This window comes from Dermacentor andersoni, chromosome 6, assembly GCF_023375885.2.
Source record: "Dermacentor andersoni chromosome 6, qqDerAnde1_hic_scaffold, whole genome shotgun sequence".
In the NCBI taxonomy this organism is placed as follows: domain Eukaryota; kingdom Metazoa; phylum Arthropoda; class Arachnida; order Ixodida; family Ixodidae; genus Dermacentor; species Dermacentor andersoni.
Window position 1 is genome coordinate 101656521 of NC_092819.1, and position 22975 is coordinate 101679495.

General features: G+C 46.4%; 1 protein-coding gene across 2 annotated transcripts in view; it reads right to left on the bottom strand.

Moving 5' to 3' along the window:
• Nucleotides 1-2606: 2606 nt before the first annotated feature.
• The window catches only part of Tbc1d22 (TBC1 domain family member 22), a 34197-nt gene continuing 13828 nt past the window's right edge, over nucleotides 2607-22975 (bottom strand). For both annotated transcript variants that reach the window (XM_050171405.3, XM_050171407.3), the window contains exons 7-12: nucleotides 22820-22948; nucleotides 20762-20827; nucleotides 14743-14863; nucleotides 6334-6516; nucleotides 4923-5146; nucleotides 2607-3646 (exon numbers count right to left, since the gene is read on the bottom strand). In XM_050171405.3, coding sequence (XP_050027362.1) covers nucleotides 3512-3646; nucleotides 4923-5146; nucleotides 6334-6516; nucleotides 14743-14863; nucleotides 20762-20827; nucleotides 22820-22948 — 858 coding nt within the window. In that variant the 3' untranslated portion in view covers nucleotides 2607-3511. The remainder of the gene's footprint in view (nucleotides 3647-4922; nucleotides 5147-6333; nucleotides 6517-14742; nucleotides 14864-20761; nucleotides 20828-22819; nucleotides 22949-22975) is intronic.

Below are 22975 nucleotides of genomic sequence, written 5' to 3' on the forward strand. Positions count from 1 at the left end.
GTCATGTGCCATCGGTGGGCAGGGCAGCTGTACCGCTCCGCTCGATTACGTTGTGTCTCCGCTAGAATCAAGGGCCACGCCGACTCAACGCGGCGTGTGCTTCCCCCAGCAGCTGCGTCAGCAGGTGTCACGGCACGGCAACACGTTTTTTGGTATCAGTTCGAGGATGGGAAACTGAATAGTACCGGACTTCACTGATTGATTATTCCCTCGTTAACAGTGAAAGCTCACCGCTGACAACGCAGGATAAACACCCAAAACACCGCCTCTGCATCCTAATGAGGGGAAAGCGGGGAAAGATAAACCGGTAAACGCCTCCATCGTGCTGCTGGAGCGTCGAGTGTAGCGCCTCCTTGAAGTAGAATAGTCTTTAGCGCTTCCACTAACCTCCTGCCTTTGTATAGTTTGGTTTGGTTTTCCTTTTATGACGATTAATTTTCATAACTTCTTGGTTGTTTTTTTTCTTTTGTTCTTGCTTGCACCAGTAGATATAGCATTGTGACAATAATTACGGCCGCATTTTAACAGAAGTCCGGCTGCTGAATGCCACTGATGCCGTTGACGGATACCACCCTTTCGAGAAGGCCGCCACTTGCCATGTCTTTCGAATAAGACGAATCATTGCACCATTGAAGTGCGAACAAACCGCATTACATGCTTGTAGGTGCGCACGAGCCACAAAGTAATCAGAAGCGCCACTTTGCCATTCCAGAAATGCATGTTGCTTATTTGTAATGTCGTGGTCCGAAGCTCTGCACTGCAAGCTATGTTGCGCGGACCCCGACCACCAGAGATAGCTCGAAAAAGGGGCGAGGCACGGACACGCCACTACAGGCACGCCAAGCTAGCGTACAGTCTATCTTTTAAAATGGGAGATTTGTGTATCCCTGATGGTCTGAAGATTAAAAGCAGTGCTAGCATCTGCAGTTTATTTTTCCTTATTTAAACTATTTTAAATCTAAACGCCATGATTAAGCATCCATGTCCTGCATACCTTGTGTGTCAGTTCGTGCGATGCATTCCCATATACCGAGGTAGAAACATTAGCATTGCAGCATAAAGTTGCCCTGATCAACATGGTAAAAGTTTCGTTATTTAAATATTTTAATTTCCTTTCACTGGTCATTTTCTTACCCCACTCCTTCAGGAATCACTGGCACTAGCTCATCCAGCGAGGCTGAACTGCAAGTGTTAGATTGTATAAACTAAATGGGCATTACACACCAGCTGCGAGCCGACTTTCACTGTGACCCATCCAACACAGAGCTTTTTTCTTCTTTTGGAGAGGGGGCGGGGGGGGGGGGGGGGGGCAGATTTTAGATTTGTGAAGTGAGCACGATCTGAATGCTTCTTAAGGATTCAGGTGGCTCCCCAAATGTAATCAGCTGTTGCATACGTTTCTGCACAGGCTGTACTTTATTTAACAATCAAAGCGACTCAAACTGACACAAAGTAACCTGGCATAAACAAGGAAGTGTTCAAAGACTAGGTGGAAGGGGCGCAACCATATTCCTTTTATGAGCAGTTGCAACATTCTAATATGCAAAACAAAACGAAGGTCCACAGCTCTCTTCTATTAATCGGAATGCACTCGGGCAAGAGGGTGTGGGCTCGACGCCTAGCTGTTGCCACCATGCTACCTAGTGGTAAAAAGGACTCAAGTTCACCCTGACCTGACACTTGGATTCCTTTAAGTGTAAAACATCAGCGACCTGTCAAGGTCATTTGTGCTCACAGTATAACCTCATCCAGCCATTGTGGTTGCTTGGGCACAAAAGATTCAACTGCAGTGCATGAGCACAAGGCCAAGTGAAGCAGAGCTGGGCCCCAGGGCATCTTTACCATGAGCTGACACTGAATGCATTGCAGTTAATGGTGCATTCCGCATATGTCCCGTGCTATTTTAGAAGTTAGGCCTTTATTCTTTCCACTAGCCTTAATATTTGAGTGTTAATTGCAAACACTCTTTAACAAGCAGAACTAGTTCAACCCAATACTGCCATCCCTAACTGGGTTCTACTAGGTATTAGCTGGGCTTCCTGTTAAATAGTGTAACTATAGTATGTTCGTAGTAAAAGCAATTAATGAGGCACGAGCGGGCACCTCCACGGCAATGGGACCCAATGGCAACTTCAACAGAAGTGAACATGTACGTATCTGTCTCTGAAGCAACCAATACGACTGCACTACAGAGGACAATACATTAATATACACATATTGTGTGAAGTCAGCAATACAATGTAATCGTAACAAGTCATCAGAATCAAACTGCACAGCTGTTAGTACAGATGTTCTGCTTTGGTGGCCCTTCATAGTCTAATTTGCGTGTGTCTTATACACTGTGAAAGCTACTTCTCCTATAGGCACCACTACAAAGAATGGAGCAGCAGCCTCTCCAGGCAGACACTGCTATGCATGCTTTCATGATATGCTGTTCCGAGCTTCTTTGTCAGGATCAAGACTTCCAGGGTACAAGTGCCTGTGCAGTACAACAAACATTCTTCTAATTGCTAAACATACTCACTGCCCGTTGAGGCCTTGTCACTTCTGAGCAGAACCGAAAACTTGTCACGCAGCTACTGCTGTTAAATGAACACTCTTGGAAATCCGCCCTTCAAACATACTTTTAATCTCACACTTCTAATAAAAAAAAAAAAAAAGAGATGCCTGTGTGTCATGGCAACACACTAAAGGTCACATTGCACAGGGACAACCAAGAGTTCATCACTCATCCAGAGATTACAACCCAGAGAAGCCCGCGGAGCAAGCTTCCCCACGTGCTAACACCGGGACCACAGAGATTAATCCAGCAGGCACTTCACATTCCCTTGAGCAACCCCAGACATCCACTCTCCACTGTGCTTTAATGGGAATCTCATAAAGAGGCTTTATGTGTAATGTACAAAAATATACAGTTAAAAAATTTGCAGGAAGGCGGGTGACAAGGCAGGGCCAGCATCTTCCAAGAAGAGTTGCACAGCCAGCCTTTCCAAAGAGGGACCTTGAAAAAGTGGTAAAGAACAAGACAGCTAGCTAGCTAACAAAGCCCTGCCAGCAAAACCACCTCAGTAGCTTGGCAGCGAGCGTGCGCCTTTACCCAAGCCTGAACGCTCACTGGATCAAACTGCGCGTCAATGCGTATTACTGTCGCCCAAACTGCCTTGCTGTGCCCTGCGTGGGGGATTGCTGAGAGACCAGTCCATCCCGCATCTGATGAGATCCTACAGATGTACAGTTGCACCATGAGGCAGCACTGGTCAGTGGCCTGCAAGCTTTCTCATTTTCCACCGCCCTTTCTCCCCGGCCGACTTGTAAAGGAGCACACACAATGCCTTTCTTTTTTGTAGCCCTCCTTCTCCAGTCGTGAGTGTCGGCGCGACGCTGTCATCGTTTATTGGCCCTCCCTTTTAATCGGTCTCAAGTGTCTGCTGTCCTCGGATGAATGGCAGGACGTGAGGCACGTGGATGCACACATTCACACATGTACACAAGCAGTGTCGTTTTGTTGACATCACTTTCGGGCTTGCAGGTGATTAGGAGCGTCGGCAAAGGTGTACTTTAGCCGGTATGCCTCTGCCACGAGAAGGGTGATCTCTTCGTTGCCCCAGTCGTACGTTGGCAAGTTTTGAAGGAGAAGCATAAGGCCCTGCAATGCAAGAGCATGACAGTGTTAACCAATGATTGATAAAGAAAGCTTGCTATTGGACTTCAAAGATCTTAAAGGAGCATTAATGATCAATTTGGACGGGTAAAGTGCTCTTTCAAAACCCTATGTGCATTAATATTGTGAAAAGCCTAACTTTTTTTTTGCACCAACACCCAAATGTCGCTAGTACATCAGTGCGACGCCATAGATCTAGTAGTACCTTTTTGTGTATAGGCCATTGTGGTGCAGTAAAAGTTACCAAAAACTTGCTACGCTTCATCCTTGGCTTCTTTAGAATATGGTGCTGTCTATCTTTACCAACAAAAAAGATCACCTGAATATACAAAATACACAAAAATGACGAGACATCCACAGAGTTCCACTAATATAATGATGCCATCGACGGGGGCATGAAATTTCAAAATGGAAACTCAGCACACATTTTGTCCATTCCTTTCTATAAAATAAGAGAAACAAGTGCTCCGAAGAAATAATCTCCCTGTCTAAACTGACGTATTTATGATAAATGAATTGTGGTGTTTCATGTTTTGAACATGTGCAGTGGGCTATATGGGACGCCATAGTTGCGGGTGCCCCGGTTTGATTTTGGCTGATGATTTAACGTGTACACAAGCTTCTTTGCATTCCATCCCCATTGGTACGCGGCCACATCAGCCTCGAATTTAACCTCGCTCTTATGCTCAGTAGCGCAGTGCCATTACCACTGAGCCATAGCGGCAAATAACTCTTTTCCATACTTAATGTCGCAGTCCCAGGGATATTAAGTCCCATTATCCCCTTATCGACTGGGCAGGAGGACATTTCCACCCCCTCACCCTAAATTGAACAAACCTCAGGCTAGCACACCCAGACTTCTGCAAACCCGTTCCTATCACACTCCTCGGTCCCTTAACAGGATAGATCTTGACCACTCACAGTCGTGCCCCAAATGTGGTCATGACTCATGCTCTATTGAACACATGCTCTGGCTGTGCCCAGCCCTTAACGCCTCTCCACCCATCACGAAAGAACAATGGCAGGAATCCCTCAAGAGCAGCAATCTCCACATTCAACTCCAGGCTGTCCAGAGGGCCCACGACATTGCGGTGGAACTTCATCTCCCGGTCCCATCGTGGGCGGCGCCACCGACTTGATCTTCAGGAGCCTTCGGTTTTAGCTTCCCAAGATCACAGTCCCTCAGGACTCAAATAAAGTTCTTGTCATGTCATGTCCCTGTGGGCTGGTCAATCATCGTCAGTCACACACATGCACGCACCTGAAAGTCCCTCTCACGCAACAGTGCCTGGGACCAGTAGCGCAGGAACGCAGCACACACGTAGAGGTGGAAAGTGGAGAAGCCCTCGGGCTCGGCCAGGTACGTGTCCCACAGGCGAATGGTGCAGTGCAACGGCAGCTCACGCATCAGCAGGTTGTTCATCCACCGAAAGGTGAACTGTAGAAATTCCACACAGTGCTTGGAGAGGTGGTCATGCAGTGGTGCTGCAACAGGCAGAAATCAAGAGGGGAGGCAATAGATGAGGCACAGTTTCGCCCTCGGCACTTCGGTAAAATGCAAAACAGGAACAGGCCACTCGTTGCACCCTGTCAAATTATTCTCATCAACCTAGCGTAACTTCTATGAAAAGAACCTTGAATCTACCTGAAAACTCACTATGCGCCAAATCTTCACGTCTGAGTCCTGGTTGTAAGATTCATCATTTTAGAAAAATAGACACTCTTCTACCTACACATTATGCAAAGTGACTGTGGTTACAAAAAATGCTTGCAAGCCTGTCACACTAATTTGTCTCGACACTTTTTTGTGTCAGGAAATGTCACCGAACGGAACCACCTTCCTGCTTCCATTGCCCCAATCACCAAGTTAAAAAAATTTAAGATCGGCTTGCAAGATGCCCTATGGCATTTTTACTTTTTAGTGCACATTTCGTGTAAATGAATGTCACCTGTAGCAGTGAATGGTCAACAGTGACAATAGCAAAGGCATGGTGCCATGCCAGCCAATGAAGAAGGGCTAATGAAGAGCGGAGAATTTAAAAAGTCCTTGCATGATATGAACCCTGGTCTCACCTGACAATTGCATACTGTGCATCGACATATCGCTTTCAAAGCATTACATTATAAATGCTTTGTAACGAACGGTAATAGCACACAGAATGCGATGAAGAGTAGCTGACACACAGAGCACTGGCTTATGACTTGGTTTAATGTTGTCGAACAGTAGAAAAATAAGCCTTTTGATGGTGAAGAAAAAAAAAGTAAATAAAAGCACAAAGCTGCAGCTTGGGCAAGCTGTGCCTTCAAAGACAGCTTTCTTCATCAGTGAGTATTACCCTTGTATTCTCCAACAATCTTCCGACTCAATGCTCTTCCTCCACTTCACTAAATTGAGTACAGTCCCACTCCTCGAATGAAGATATTATGCTTCTCAAAATTGCTGTGGAGTCTATGAAGTGCAGTGACCACTTCTGCCAAGGGGTGTGGCTACCATCTACTTTCTTGAGTCAAGGCAGAGTGTTTGGTGGAGAAACATTCAAGAATACGGGAGTTAACCTCTCCATGCCAAAGGTTCCGAAATGTTTGCAAGAGTGTTGTTAACGTTACGGCCAGATCTTATGCTCATGTAAACTTTTCTTAATCTTTCCAGAAGTGTACTAATTTTCCCTCACTGTCTATGCGCTGGATGAGCTCCTTGAGGGTGTTCACTTTGCTCTGTATGCCTGGCTGGGCAAAGGTGTAGTTGTCCTGGATGCCGTCTAGCAGCTTGCTCATACACCAGAAGCTGTCTGCCTCAATGTCCTGCAGCACCGACTGCTCCAGGCGGTCCACCATGAATGTTTCCACTTCTGCCTCTGCACCAACACCAAATGCAAAAAGAAAGTAAGAGGATGACACTGTTGTCATAATATCATGAACACACTCCACCTGAAGGTGTGCACATTTGACAGTCGAAGTAATAGTAATATAGAACACCATTTGCGTGCATTTTTAAGGCATCCTACCCTGAGAGGTGAAGAACTTGTACAGCTCAATGAGCATAATAGGATAAAGAAAAAAGAAAGGTGGTTTGTGGTAGGCGCATGAGCACAACATGGCTGGCAAATCAGTTTCAAAAAAACAAAAGATGTCAGAGAACTAGTCCTAGCACGCCATTCCTACAATGGTAACCCGAAAATAATCCCACTGGCCATTTTCTGAACCAGCTGCAAGGGGTGTGCACTCCCTGGCATTGTAGCAGCACATTCACTGATACCAGAATATATGAAGGGTACTAGAACATAGTGAGAATGACGCCACAAAAATGTAACAAAAATGTGAAAACATAACGTTCAACTATGCTTGCAGTAGCACTACTGCTTGTGGTAGCCATCGTTAAATGGTGGCGAAGAAGACAAAGCGCTCCCAGCTAAATTCGTCGATCCCTCAGCGATTGTCAATGCACCTGCATCCAAGACTAGGCTGCCTTTCTGAATAAATGTGGCCGCTCATCACATCTCAGCTGCCACATAACTGATGACTGCAGATGTTCAAACCAAGGCTCCAGCAAGGACTGGATCAGCACAGCCTGCCACCGAGACCCACCTATAGCTATGGACCAGGCGGAAGGACAGTGGTACCCGCTGAAGCTGGACAACCCTTGGAGTGTGCAACCGTGGCCCTACCATCTGCACAGCCCTATGGTAGGGTTAACACACGTGGACGCAGAGCTGTACGTCAATGGCGTGTTGTCGCAGCTCTTTTCAAGAGAGAGATTTTCGCTGATGTGTTCTCAGCTTGACCTATCACCACTGCTCAAAGACATGTAGGATGCCCTCAAGAAAGCCTTTTCCTAACACTTCAGCATATTATTTCTCCATTGACTGTGCAACACACTAGTCTCCTTCAACAGCTTATGCTTTCAAAGGAGCCACTCTACATACGTCGCCCTCTTCGCCATCAGCACCTGATGAGAGCTGCTTCACAGATTGCAAATATTTGGCTGCACCAACACCACAGGAGCCACAATGGGGAGATGAAACGACATCACCTTCCTTGTCTTGTTCTTTCTACAATGACAAGTGAACTTTCACCCCAATGTCAGCTTAGTCAAATCTGCACTCGGTGAGCCCACTGCTTCTCAGCGACCACCAGCGTGCACTATTGCATTGGTGAGAATTTAGCCCAAATTGCGTGGTAACCCCGGTCAAAGCCCTGAAGGTGATGCAGCTGCCAGCTGTGCCTTTGCGGCTGGCAAGGCGCCTACCGGTGCCTGTTCCAAGTGAGATCCCACCAGTCCGCCAGCTGTCACGTCCACGGCACTTCCTCGCTATGCCAGTGTCCTTCCCGTGCCGCCCTTGCCTTGCAATCCCACTCAAAGTGGAACGGCACTTTCTCAGCTCGCATGTCCCAAAGACAATATCTTGACATTTGCCCAAAAGGATGCATCCTCAGCTCACGCCACTCAATGCCAGAACACTCAAGTCCAGCTAAGTCAACAGCCCCTGCTGCTTCCGCCAATTTTCATCACTACATCCACTGAATCATCCACACATGCCTCGCATCATCACACATCTCGGAAGCGCTCAACATCGACGCCGAGCCTTTCTTCACAAGTCCGACTACCATTAACATGACAATGTCACGCTTACATCGATCAAGCAAGCCCCGCTCCGTTGAGCTACTCACACACAGAGCCTCAACTGAAGTTGAACGAGAAGTCCTACTAAATAAACCTTCTTTCAATGTGGCGAATCTGATAACAGCCTACATTCAAGCGCTAAACTCCCCCTCTTCCAAATTCCTTGAAGACCTGTAAATCAAAGTAACTGCACAAGGTATCAAAGATGACCGGACAGAAGCCATGACTGCAGGTGTAGGGCAGCTTCTTGTGCCTTCGTCCACCACCTCATGGCTTTGAAATTCATGAGCCTATAAGATCGGCTACTAGCAACAACCTCAACACAGTGATCTTCCTGCACTGCATGGCAGGCTTTCTGAAGTGACTGTTTTCAAGACTTGCATGTGGCGGTAAACGTTGGCCCTGCCGACGAACACTGCTGCTTTGGTGGTGCACCATTGCAGTTTTGCAACATAACCATAAAGAAAAACAAGAAGCTAATTATGCACAAATCTGAGGAAACTAGATGGACCAGTGCTTCAGAGCATAAGAGCCAGGAAAACAGAACAGGAATGTACCAACGAGGTTTTACCGTGACAGTAATAATAATGAAGAAGCAGTCTTGCCCAAGGTGCACATTGGTGACAGCAATATCCATAAAAAAATATAGCATGTTTGATAGTAGGAGAGGTGGCATCCTTCAATATTGTCCGTATAGTTTATTCAGTTGCTTACATGACCACATGATGATAATGATTTCTGGGGAACTACAGCAGCCCAAGGTTATACCATGAGCGCAATTGAAGAGGGTAAAATATATCCTGTAAAATAAGTGTTCACCAGTTAGAAGTACATGAGCATGTATGCATGCACTCTGGGTGCCTTTCAGTGTATATGTAAGAGTTCGTAACAAGTACAGGAAACCCTTGCCCTAATGAAATTGCTTCATTCAAAATTCATTGTGGACCGCAGTGCAGTATTCGAAGTGCAATTGCGTGGCAATCTGCTTGGTAAAAAGGGCAAGCTGACATCTTCAACTAGCTCGTCACAGTGCACAGAAAATTATTTCTTTTTGGCAAAGTAAACAGTGCTGTGAAGCTGTGACAACTTCACAAGGTCTAGTCTGGCTGTAATTATCATGCAAAGATAACTGAGGGTCTTGATGGTTGCACAAATGCACAATGCCAGAGCTGGATGTACTGCTTATGCAATGATAAATGGATGTTGTATAACCTCAAATCCATGTCACGATCCGCCCGGGTTTGTGAACAAGGGAGGGCTCGAGGTACCCTCCGTTAGACAGACGCTCTGCAGCGTGGTGGTGAAGAACGATGACTGACCACCGAGCAGCTGTGCTAGTCGGTCTTTATTGGGTGCAGTGGCAAATGTTGCCTACCGAGCATGGCAGGCCTATGAGCCTGGCGGGCCAACGATTATGCCTGAGGGGTGCACCACATGCTTGTAACACCCCCTTACCCCCAGTTTGTTTGTCAACAACAAACGTCCAAGTTCAAAGTGCGAGGCTCTGCCTCTGCCCTAGCCAGAACGACGGTGCCTGCTACCCAGGCGAGTAACGATCCGGTGGCCTCCGCCGTCGAACACTCCGCCTGGGCACTAGTGTTGACGGGCCGGGTGTGGCAACGCTGGGTGCTGCCTGAGACAGCGTCGCTCCATCCGGAGGGTCCACAGTGGTCGGCCTTGTGAGTGGTGACTGGCTTGACACTGGCCCAATGGGCGCCACACCACTGGCAACGCTTGCCGCCTCCGAGCCTCAAGGCCCAGCATACCACTCGAGGTGATGCCTGCACGGGAATTGCTTTGTCAGGTCCCAGCAGCCCCAACAGCGGCTTGTGGTCCGTGATCGCCTCGGACTTCCGGCCCCACAGATACTGGTGGAAGCATTCGACACCGAACATGAGGGCCAAGCCTTCCTTGTCCAGCTGGCTGTAGCATTACTCTGCAGCATGAAGCCAACGAGAAGCAAACGACACAGCGCGTTCCTGGCCATCCTTGTCCCGGTGCGCCGGGACGGTTCCCCCGCCATACGGCGATGCATCTACAGTCAGGACGACAGGCTTGGCATGATCGAAGTGTACCAGCACTGGAACTTTGGTGATTAGCTCCTTGCTGCGCTGGAAGGCTCGGTCCTGCTCCTTCTTCCAGACCCATTGCTGACTAGCTCGAAGCAGAAGATGGAGCGGCAGTACATGCTCCGACAGGTCCAGCAGGAAACTCCTGTAGAAGTTGATGAGGTCGAAGTATCTCTGAAGTTTATTTTTATTCTGAGGCTTAGGGGCCTTGAGCACAGCATCAACTTTGCAGGGAGCAGGGGCTAGGCCAGCATGGGAAATGACATGTCCCAAGTTCAACACTGGGGGCCAGGAAAATGCACTTTCCCAGCTTGAACTTGAGACCGGCGCCCTGCAGCCGTGCCAGGACGTTGTGCAGGTTCTGCAGGTGGTCCCTGTCGTCGCTGCCAGTAACTAGGATGTCATCCAAGTACACCGCCACGTGCCTTATGCCCCTGAAGAGGTTGTCCACCTCCCTCTGAAATGTGGCTGGGGCTGAGGCCACGCCAAACGGTGAGCGGGTGTAGAGCCCCATAGTTGTCGATATTGTGACACACTTCTGGGAGGCATCCTGGAGCACCAGCTGCTGGTAAGCATCCCTGAGGTCGAGCTTGGTGAACTTCTGTCCACCGGAAAATGCTGATTAGAGATCTTCAATACAGGGCAACGGGTACTTCTCGACGGTAGCGACGGGGTTAAAGGTAACCTTGAAATCCCCACAGATCCTGACACTGCCGTCTCACTTGAGAACTGGTACGATGGGAGCGGCCCATTCAGATGTCTTGACTTCCACCAGGATGCCCTCTCGCTGTAACCGTTGCAGCTCCTGGGTGACCCCGTCCTTCAGGGCGAACAGCAGTGGCCGAGGCTTGAAAAAAAGTGGCCGGGCTCCCTCAGATACATAGATGCCAGCTGTCGTGCGGGCGAATGTGCCCACCCCTGGCTGGAACAGGGACTTGAACTCGTTCAGGAGGCTGGGAACATCTTTCACCACATGCAGGCTGGCTTCCTGGTACTCTGGCAGACGAACGCCCAGTGCATGAATCCAGTTTCGGCCCAGCAGCGTCGGCGACGACCCCTTGGTTAAGTAAAGGGGAAGGGTTGCCTCCCTGTCGCCGAGGTGAACGCTGACCTGTGCCTGACCCTGGACCTGGGAGAGCTGCCCAGAGTAGCTGCACAGCATCATGCCCGAAGCCTCAATGGACACGCCGGGGAAAGTATGCTTGAAGAGTTTCCCAGCCATTACTGACACACTAGCCCCTGTGTTCAACTCCATGCAAATGGGGTGCCCGCAGATTTCGACGGTCAGCATGTACGGCGGCACAGACGACGGTACAAGGCCTGTGTGCCACATGTCGAAAATCGGCATGTCCTCAGCCACAACGTGGAGCCTGGCTGCGGAAGAACTTGAGCCTGCTGCCACACGCCCCTACCCTTGCAATGGCTACCCTGGCCGCGGGCTTGTGTGGTACCTGGGCTTGAACCAGGCTGCTGCTGCTGTTTGCTGTTCGTCCTCCCCTTTCGGCATACACGTGCCAGGTGCCCAGTTTTCCCGCACGTGAACCATTGCGCTTGAGAGAACTGGCACTCTGAGGAGGAATGGGCACCACCACAATAACCACAGGTACTGCCCTTTGTCACCAACTTGTCGACCGCCCCTTCCGCCGACAGCGAGCCAGTCGCACGGGCAATCTCGCCGGCGTCCTTGGCGGCAGCTTCCATCGCCAGCGCTGTCTTTACGCCGTCGTCAAGCAAGGGGTCGGGAAGCTCCGGAAGTCGCGTCTGCATGGCGGTGTTGTTGATGCCGCAGACAGAACAGTCCCGGAGCACCAAGTCCAGTTGGTCCCCAAAGGCGCAGGCACTCACTAACCCTCATAGCGCATCAACGAACTGCCAGAGGGTCTCTCCTTCCCGGTGGCTCCGGTTGTTGAAGCGGAAATGCTCCATTAGTGTGGACAGTACTGGGTTGAAATGAGAGCCCAGTATGGCGAGCAGTTCACCCAGCGTCTTAACATGCGGCATGGCTGACTTGAGAAGGTCGAGCAGGAGACTGAAGACGCGGGTCCCGCAGCTGGTTAGGAAAATGTCCCGCTGTTTGGCCTCAGGTGTATCGTTTACCCGGAAGAACACGTGGACTTGTTCCTCGTAAATTGGCCAGGCGGACCCATCCCCCTCGAACGGCTCGAGCCTTCCGTACAGCGGCATGACGGCAGCAACGGGGGGTGGTGTTTTGCCGCTCACGGCGGCGTGGGACAATCCGTGAGTACTCGTCGCCAGTGTCACGATCCGCCCGGGTTCGTGAACAAGGGAGGGCTCGAGGCACGCTCCATTAGATAGACGCTCCACAGCGTGGTGGTGATGAACGATGACTGACCGCCGAGCAGCTGTGCTCATCGGTGTTTATTGGGTGCGGTGCCCAATGCTGCCTACCGAGCATGGCAGGCCACCAAGCATGGCAAGCCACCGAGCCTGGCGGGCCAACGAAGATTATACCTGAGGGGGTGTCACATGCTTGTTACAAGCCATTTTCCCATGCTTTCTGCCACTCTGGCAGTTTGCCGTGCTAGTACAAACTATGTTAGGCTCCCACATGATGCTTCCTTGTCTGCCATGCAAAATGCCTCCAGCTTGATTAGCCATCTGTAAGGCTATCTTTGCATGCACCATGCAGTTGCCAGAAGAGAAGCAACGGGATAGTGTGGGGATAGCATAGGATAGGATAGATAAAACACTGAAAGAATAATCAGAATAATCGCTAATGGTTGGGGCCCCTAGTCCAGGGCTTCGCTGGCTCTTTCTATTTTCTCAGCTCTGTGGGCCAGCTTGAGCTGGTTGTTGAGGGCCAAGCTGGACAACAGTGCCTCCCATTGCTCCCTCGTGGTGTTCGTGTCGTGCTGTTCTATGTTGTGTAGCATGCACACTGTGGGGAGAGCGTGGAGCATGAAGCATATACAGTGTAATCCCGCTGATATGTTCCTCACAGTTGCATATTTGTGGTCTCGTCGTAAATCCCATATACCCCAATGTATATTATGTTCCTGTTGAATATGTCAACATTCTGTAATGTTTCCACATGTTACATAGCGTTTTAATGTGCCAGTCATGTAAATTTAGCGGTACAGAGACAAATTCACTCTCACATGTTGCTATGAGGACGATAAATGTATACGACTAATACGTCGCATCTAGCAACCAATACATTGCATCTAGTGACCCATACGTTGAAGCTGCCCCGAAGTTGCCAAGACAACATACATGTCGGGAGAAAACATGCATAGAAAGGTTGGCGAAGCACCCAAAGTGCGCTTCAGTTAAAACCTACCAGGAAGCACACACACTGGGCCAAATCTGACAAGCGCAAGGCTACATTTATTTTGGGGACAGCAAGGGTCTAATGTGTACTGCATAATAGCCAATTTCCTAATGCCAGCTTCGCTGCAATACAGCCTTGTTATGCGGTGAAGCATAGGCAAAATATTGCAGCGAAGCATATTAAGACTGGAAAGGAGCTACTTTCACAGAACACCCAGTAGGTTGCCTTAATTATATCATGTATGCATGTCCATTGGTCGCAGTATGAGCTCTGAGACATCTAATAACTGTTCAGGCAGTCACACAGAGCTGTTTGTGATGTTACTGAGACAATTTGCGGCCTTCCTCACCGTTACGTTTCCCTTGTTTTTTTTTGTGTTTTTTTTTTTCAGTTCCTGAGAAATATTTTAGTCGGGTTCTACTGTAATTTGATGCACTACATGCTAAAAAATGTGTTTGCATCAATTAGCCATACTGCGAAACCGTATTACCATGAGCCTCATAATAAGGAAAATTTCCTATTGCCATAACCTACAGCGGCAAGAAGAAAACTGGCATTTGCAAGGAGAGCGATATAACACCATCTACTATCACCACAACTTGAGAAATACAAGCTTAAATAGGCCACCCAAACAGAAGGGTAGTGAATAGAGCAGCGTCGCACGTACATAAACAAGCCATGTTTACACACGTGCCAAGCAAGCAGAAAGAGACGATTTTCTAAATCCAAGTCCATGGTTGCGAGTTACAATCTACATAGTTGAATTTTCCTTCTTCCAACTATGAAGATCATATGAACATCACTACTAGAGACACAGACAAGAGAGCAAACAGTATGGTGCTTTATAAGATGAAGTGCCTTTGCATTCAAAGCGACTTTATTATGACGAGTTTACTGTATTCATTCCCTGCTGCTACAAGTTATGTGGCTATGTCAAGAGCTATGGCACCTCATAGCTCACACAATACTTCATATCAGGTTGAAGGTGATGTTGCATGATTTGCTGTTTTTTTATTTTCGAAGCAACTAACCCAATACTTGACATCTTGTGAACTTTTTAATTTATGAATTAAGGAAAGGTTTCAATGATTTAACTTACCTTTAGGCACATGTTCTTGAAGAAAGACCACGAAAAAGGGGGTGACAAGGTCGTTCATGCCTTGGACGTAGCCACTGGCTGGATGTCGAATGGCCCATATGTACAAGATCCTCTCAAATATCTGGCAGAGGAAAAGTGGTGGGAAGACCTGCTTTGTCAAGGAGTTCTCGCATGGAAAAAAATATAATCTATGCCCAATGACAAATAATAACAAAATCGAGAAAATAAAGTTAAAGAATGACCTTTGGAAGCGCTGAGTTTTAGCATCGTTAGTACAACATCTTTTTTAGTGTTTAGTGCAAGAACTAGAAAAAAACGGACAGGATACGAGATAGATCGACAGAAGCATTCGTGGTTGTCTCGTCTTCTGTCCGTTTCGTTTTTCTAAACTTTCTGCACTAAACAATAGAAAAGTTAAAAAATGAGTCAATTGAAACAACTGATGTACTGATTAACTCATTTCATTGTTCAAAGGTCCCACCTTAGCTATGACGGAATCAATAGTGAAGCACTCTAAATTTATCTTGACCACTTAGGATTTTTACTAAAACTAAAAATGCACACCAAAATCCCAGTAGTCTGCATTCCACTTCTACAGTAATGTGGAAGCCAAGTCATGGTCTTGAATATGAGACATCATGCTTGGCAACGGCAAAAGCCATGGCAAAGGTATTCACTACAGCGGGTCGTGTTCTTAGTTTCTTACGTTCAAATGTAGTTCATGCAGATTCACAAACCTGGTTGCTGAATCACCCCCAGCTTGCACGTAAGAATATCGGCAACACTACCTTGCAAGCCTTGAGTTAGACTTTACAGAGCTAAATCTTATAGCAGCATGCCATACCCTCTTTTCATTATGTTTTCTTATTACCTGATTGTTAGCGACCATGGCTTCTTTTCCTTAGCTTGGTACAAACCTTGAAACCATGTAGAAACCAAGCACGCACTCCATTATATCTTCAAACGAAACTAGCACCGCATCTAGTCTGTGAAGTAGCAGACACTTTGTTTTGCAACCATCCGATATTCTACTGCGGCAAACTCATTGGAATCAACATAGAGAGCATTCATACATGACTCATCTGCTGTGTTTATTAGATAGAAAACAAATGAATGAAGATGCTCACAAACCAGTTTAAAGAATTTCTTACAGCATCTCATGCTATCCACAGGCTTGATTCAAGGTATCCTCAAAAACACAAAGGAAATTGTTAGGTAATGTCCATCAATTCAACCTCTTTGAGACATGTAAATTAAGTTATATTTGAGGTAAACAATACCATCCAAGATATACAAGGTACTAAGCTTCTAATTAACTTGAAATTACTTCCAAGTATATTGTGATAGTTGTTACAGTCATGCTTAAGACAGCTCAATAAACTCCTTTTCCTAAACAAAACCACAACTTCTGTTTTTGGTTACAGATAGTTATGACCAATACAAACAAGTCAATTGAGCGCAACTGTGCACTGAACACACCTATAAAACACACCCTTATCTTATAATAAAGCCAGAACAACCTGCACACGAGAAACGTGGAAGGTGCCTGCCCGTCGTCTATCGCATTGCACAATGATACCATAGGGATGCAAAGCAAGAATGGTATTCACCAGAACTATATAAAAGACACAAACCGCTACATCCAGCATATGACCTGTCCCGCAGCCGTATGTTTCATGCTGACAAGGTTTTAGCATTGATGTGAGAAATACACTTTTTAAAGTGCATATTTTTCAACAAGACATGCTAGCTCGTACCCCACATCAAAAACTAAGTTGGCCGATTTCTTTTCACAGTCATTGATCTCGCCACGCCTTACAAAGCAAGGATAGTGCACTGAGAGGCATGGCAGCATGCCTCTTTTCTGGCACTCCAATGTTTTTAGAGCATCAATAATTCCCGTGCTTTAGTATGATCCCCTGAACATGTGAACACATTATTTTTTAAACTATGAGATAATTTTAAACACTGGAAAACCTACTTGCTCAGGCAGATTTTTTACAGACACTTGTTTGGCGCTTTCTGGCCATACCCTTGCTCCACAATACACTACATATCATCTTCACTTTTGCACCAATATGGAGACGGCACACAGGGGACATGAAGCACTTATAACATTGCCCTGCATGGTGACCATCGCCTCTGTACTCAATGAGCTATTCTGCCCACCTTTTAGTCCAGTATCCAATTCACTCTTAAGCCTAGCACAGTCAGCCAGGTTTGTAGATATGCGGTCAACAGCTTGAAATCAGTAGCAATTTGTGAGTTATCACTTACACATGAAAAACGCTTGCAAAGCTATGTGTTCGTTAAGGCGTTCACCAATATGACCGTTTAATCACTTTTTCTTTTTGCTCAAGTCCTTTTCCACTTCCCTCACTGTACTTGTATTTTTTAACTCGAATTGTATTTATGCCTAGCTCTGTTTATGATTATAAAGCACATGTTGCCTGACATTTCCTGGGAACTGTCATATTTATTGTTGTTGCTCATTTTCTGTCTGACCTCCCCTCCAGCTCCTCCTCTAGAATGCCAGGCAAGGTCTTTAGAGTACAGTGGGAAAAAAATGCAATCAAGAGTAGTTGCACATTTTATTTCTCAGTGCACACATCAGTCGCTCTATTCAGAGTGTCAATGGCACTCATCACTTGAATAGGGAGTATCTCTGTTAACACTTTCAGCACAACCAGTATACATTGTAATGCCTTCATTGGCAACTGTTTCCCGCTTGGAACTACATTCCAGCTTTGGAACATTACTGTATTTACACGACTGCAAGTCGACTCGAATGTAAGTTGACCCCCCCATATCGCGTGTGACAGAGAAAAAAAAATAGCATACCCGAAGGCGCATTCCATAATGAAAATTTATTAGTAGCTGGCACGGTCACTGGACAACTCATCTTCACTTGTGCGATCGTCCTCACTAGTGCGATCGTCCTCACTAGTGCTGCCATCGTCACTGCTTCTACGGTCCCACAGCGCATCGTCGTCCAGCGAAATTGCGCATTTGGCAAACGACCGCACCACGGCATCTTGTGGAACAGCAGCCCACACCGAATTCACCCAACCACACGCAGCTGTCAGGGAGGCTCTTTTGACAGGTCCAATTGGCATAAGTTCGCAGTCTTCTGCCGCCAGCCACTCGTACTCACAGGGGAGCTGGTTCTTAAAGGCGAAGATCCAGGCTTGTTTTATGACCATGTCGCACTTCATTGGCAGAGACTGATCACGCATTTCAGCGACGTACGCCACAAGCTTGGCCTACAGCTCCAGAAAGCATCCCGACTTCGGCCCGTGAAAAATTCTTCACTTGCCGTCACAGGTGAAAATCTTGCTTCGCTGCAGTCCCCACTCGTGCACCATTCGTTCAGAAACATAGAACTTGCAGCCCACTGCGCAGTGATTTGTTTCTTCGGCGTAAAGAATGGAAGCGCTCCTGAACGCTGCTGTGAACTAGCGCCGAATGTTTAGTGGGCCTGGAACACTCATGACAACTGAGGAAGCATAAAAGTAGCATGTAGCCGGCAGTCGAGTCGAATGCATCAAACTAAGAGCTACATGGAAAGAGAAACACGTGAGCAGTGTTGCTCTTCATGCTGCTCTTCAATCAAATATCGGTACTCCCTGCAAGCGCCACCGTTCTGGAGGTGCTGCCACGAATGGAACAGCGGCACTTCCATCAACTATTAGACCCCCTATGAGGGTTGTGTGAACTGTAAAACTCTAAAAAATGTTGAAAAACCCTTCCAAAAAGCGAACGACTGTGCAGGATAGCGAAAACTACGGGTAGGGCCATAGAGCAAACATAAAATTGTAACTACGTTGTAGCTCCCCTGATATCTCGTTGGTTTTGCTTTTTTGGCGGGGTCATGTTTTGGTTTCGATTGTCAGTCGACCCCCCCATTTCAGGTTTTCAAATTAAAAAACATAGGTCGACTTACAATTGCATAAATACGGTAAGTTTGAAATAACTTTTTCATTTACCGAAAAGTAGTAAAGTAAGATCTCGGTATAACAAACTTCAACATAACAATAACACTATAACTTCAATAACAAGCAAAGGAATACCAAGCCAATAAATGGATACTTCCACCGACGCAAATGGTCAAATGGTTGAATTACAAGCGGCTGCTTGCAAAGGCACCCCTCAAATCACGCACTGCAGAACCAAGATTGATTGCTGAAGCAAAGCAGCCTCATGTTTTCTATAAAGTCTAAGTGCGATAAGATAATATCTCGCTGGCACACTGCCTATTTTGGGTGCTTGGGTTAGCTAATAAGGATGGTGGCTTGATAAGCACCGTCAACCTGCGCGAGCAAGGAGAAAGGCGGGGGGGTGTACTTGTGGTAATGCCAATCAAGCGTGCGTGAGGTGAGGGGCAGGTTGGCATGCGTCTCCTTTTCTAGTGTAGCCGTGGCTACGCATGGCTGTCAACAGTCCACGCTCTGCCTTGGACGTAATCTGCCCCATGTGCAAAGAGTGAACATGGCGAGATGGGAGGGCATTATCTGCGGTCTTTACGCACGTTTAGTAGTGTGGGTTGCATAATCTCGAGTCTGAGAAACGCGTTGAAGCGAGAGGTATGAAGCATTCATTCCCTGCTGCTAGCACTTTTCATGACAGTGTCATCCCACTGCAGGCAACAGCGTCAGCCGCGAGGGCGGAGTGGACATGAAATTCAATCTTTCGTTGCCGACTCTCTAATTCAACGAAATGAATTTCTTTCTCATTCAAGTTTTTTTCGACTGCTCGATAACTTGGAAAATATTGAGACCCCTTCCGTTTAAGATAAATCAATAAGCGACTGTACTTACTCATAAAAGGTTCAATTTCAATGTAACAAAGTTTCAATAGTATAACAAAGCAAATGGCCGATTTTACCGATTTCATTATATCGAGCTATACAGTGAAATCTCGTTACTATGAATGCCACATTAACGAACTTTTCAGATGAACAAACTTTTCAGAAATAACCAGATGACTTCTTATGGTTTCAATGCAAAAATATTTCAGTACTACGAAGTTCAGAATAGCAATCGTTATTCAGTTTTCATGTCATGTTAACCATGCCTCAATACTACGAACAAATATTGCGAAATCTAGAAATTCTTAGATTTACATGTATCTTTCACAGCAGCTGAAACAGTAGGCTAGCAGACAAGGCGCTGAGGTAGATGACACGGCGCACGGGTTCGGAAAACATGAGGCAGCGCTCAATAAAAAAATGCAGGAGATCTTTTTTTTTTTTTTCTATTGAGGAGGCGATGCCACATCACGTTTTGCAAGCACATGCTCTGCCCAGGCAAGTGTTGCCCAGCAACGGAGGCGCGTCTCTTCCTTCCTTCACTCTTCCTCCTGCGCACGCCTCTTTCTTTTGCACTTCTTTCCACAACGCGTACTGGCTACGCGAGCGGAGAAGTGTAACCTCTGTACTCGCGGGCAGGCCACACAGTCGCACTTTGCACTTTCCGGACAGTGTCATCTACGCGCGCCTGTGCTTTAAATAGTTCAGGTGTCCACCTCGAATGACACAGTTAGTGTCCATGGCAAGAAACATGAAAACGAACAAAAAAAAAGAGTGCGCTTTGGAAGTGACGTGGAGCTTGCTTTTTGTAAGTGGTTTTCTTATCGCCTGCCTTGTGTGCGTCGCTCACGGTGCTTCAGTGGTGCGTGGCAGCGGAATCTATGGAAAATAGCAACAGCACGGGCTGAGAGCCAAGAGAAACGTTTTTGTGGATAACTCAAACGATGACAACTTACGAACTGAGGGGTTGATAAGCGGAATGGTTCATTTTAAGACTTTTGGTATAACGATCTTTCTGAATAACAAACAATTTTCGGCAGTCCCGCGTAACTTATTATATCGAGATCTGACTGCAACCGTACACAGACACCAGTTGGAGACTTTTGATCACTGTTTATTAAGCAAATTCGCCGACAAATTAACTGATGTCGGGTCAATCGAAGTCGATCACATTGCAATGGTACTTCAGCATACAAATTATAAAAGACCCACCTGTTGAACTGACTCTTGTTGAAATAATGGCACCAGAGGACTCATGCGAGGGATGTCTATGTGTATCTGAAAGAGTGGGGCAAAAGGGGCTCAGTCAAAGAGTTCAGTATGTGCTTCTACCTAGGGCAAGTTCTTATTGCAGGGTTGTCTATAAAAATTGCACAACAATTTTTTCGTTAGATTTACTAATCTCGCAGAGTAATTAACACAGAAAGTTGGGCTAGCTGGTGTTGATACATTTGTTGTGACATAGTTACTAGAGCAAACAAGACTAACAGAAAAAAGGACAGGGCACTCCGTCTTGTCCCAACTTTCTTCCTTTAGTTTTGTTTGCGCTAATAACTATGTCATAGCAAATACTACCCTCCGTTCTTCAATAAGGGCACATAATATTCGCCAGTGAAAAAGCATACAATGTCCTATCTTTTTAACGTCCCTTACTTCATTTCACATGAAAAAACACAGCAAGATGTTAAATGGAAGAGGAAGACCCTAGAAAAAAAGTGGGGAAAATGCCTTCTAGTACTACGAAAAGAGTTTTTCCTTTACAAAAACAAGCTTTCTTATTTCTTAATTAATTATTGCATCGAATATTTCATCACTGCTTTTCATTTTTTGGGCCTATCTGTTTTCTAGCCTTGGCACCACAATAAAATTAACATTCACGTTAATTTCTCACACAACATGGCCTTCACAATGCAACCAGTAAAAAGAAAAAGCACTCGCAGATTAAAAAAAATATCGCACAGAGATCAAGGGATTTTAAATCACAGCTGCCAAGCGTACACAGGCAAAGTGCACAGTTATGGACATCAATGTGTGACATCTATGTTTTCACAAATTTTTAATACAAATTTAAACACTCGTGCTTATTCAATGAGATAGTGCTTCGTTTGTTGCCACAATAGAGCAGACAATTCACATAAATATTTATGTTGGAATATGAGCAGTTTCAAGATAGTATGGCAGACCTCGTTTCTTTAGATTTCATGGGACTGGAAGATATATCCTGATTATTTGAAATCTAATTGTTAAATAATAATAAAAGAAATTAACGAATGCTCACTGCACTGGCATAATTTCTCTCAGTGAAAAAAATCCACTGCTCTTAGTATTCTGTATGAAATCTGCATGGAAGCTGCAATTTTCCTCAAACTTGCACAATAAACTACACTTGCAAGCTGTGACATATATGAACATATATTAACTGCTCTAGAGGGACAAATGTCATGACATGCTCACCTTCATCCAAATAAGTTTAGAACTAAGCACACACTTGAATTGGTGAGCCCGCGGCCAACATATTTATCCCCAGCAACATTACTGAGTCAGCACTGCGTGTCACAGTTGAAGTGTTTCTGCTCATCATCAGTGGCAGTCTCAATCAAATTCTGAGCTTTTACGCACCAAACTATGATCCGATAACAAGGCACACCATAATGGCTGACTTCAGATCATTTCGACCACCTGGAGTTTTTTAACATGCGCCTGCATCTATGTACATGAGCATTCTGGGCTTTTGCCCCCATCAAAATGTGACCGCCGTGGCTGGGATTGAACTCCCAACCTTGATCTCGTCAGCCCAATGCCACAGCCACGAAGCAACTGCAGGGGTCAGTGGAAGTCTCCATAATGTTCATCAGTGCATGCTTTGCAGGGAGATAGAATTGTGAAACAATTGTTTGCTGCAACCGCTGTCCAAGCCGTCAAGCACGAATCCTGCATGCACGCAGGTCCAATCGGAGGAGGGAGAAGGAAAGAAAAGTTTTCTCCGTCGCTTCCCGACCAACAACTGTAGTGATGCCATACCCTGCCATTTCTTTTGTAGTGGATGCTAGTGCTACTTTTGTGCCACCCGTTTGCACTGCTTCAAAGCATGCCTGAGCTAACAAACCAGTAGAGAGAAAAATACTGTGGCTTTATTGCGTGCTTGCTGGCACAAAGTCATGCACCACTACCAACACTAGACGAAAGGGTTTGAGTTTCTCATAATTACTGAGGGTCGAACTAATGAGCATTTACTGCATCACATGATCTACAGAAAAAAACATCACTGACCTGTCTGTATGTTTCTTGGTGGATGTCATCGTTCCGTGTGTCGTAATACTGCTTTACAAAGTTGAAGTACTCCTCCCGTTTCCTTTCAAGAACGGCTGCCCGTCTCTCTGAGTTGGCCGGCAAGTAGCCCTGCACAAATAACAAGTAGACATCAGC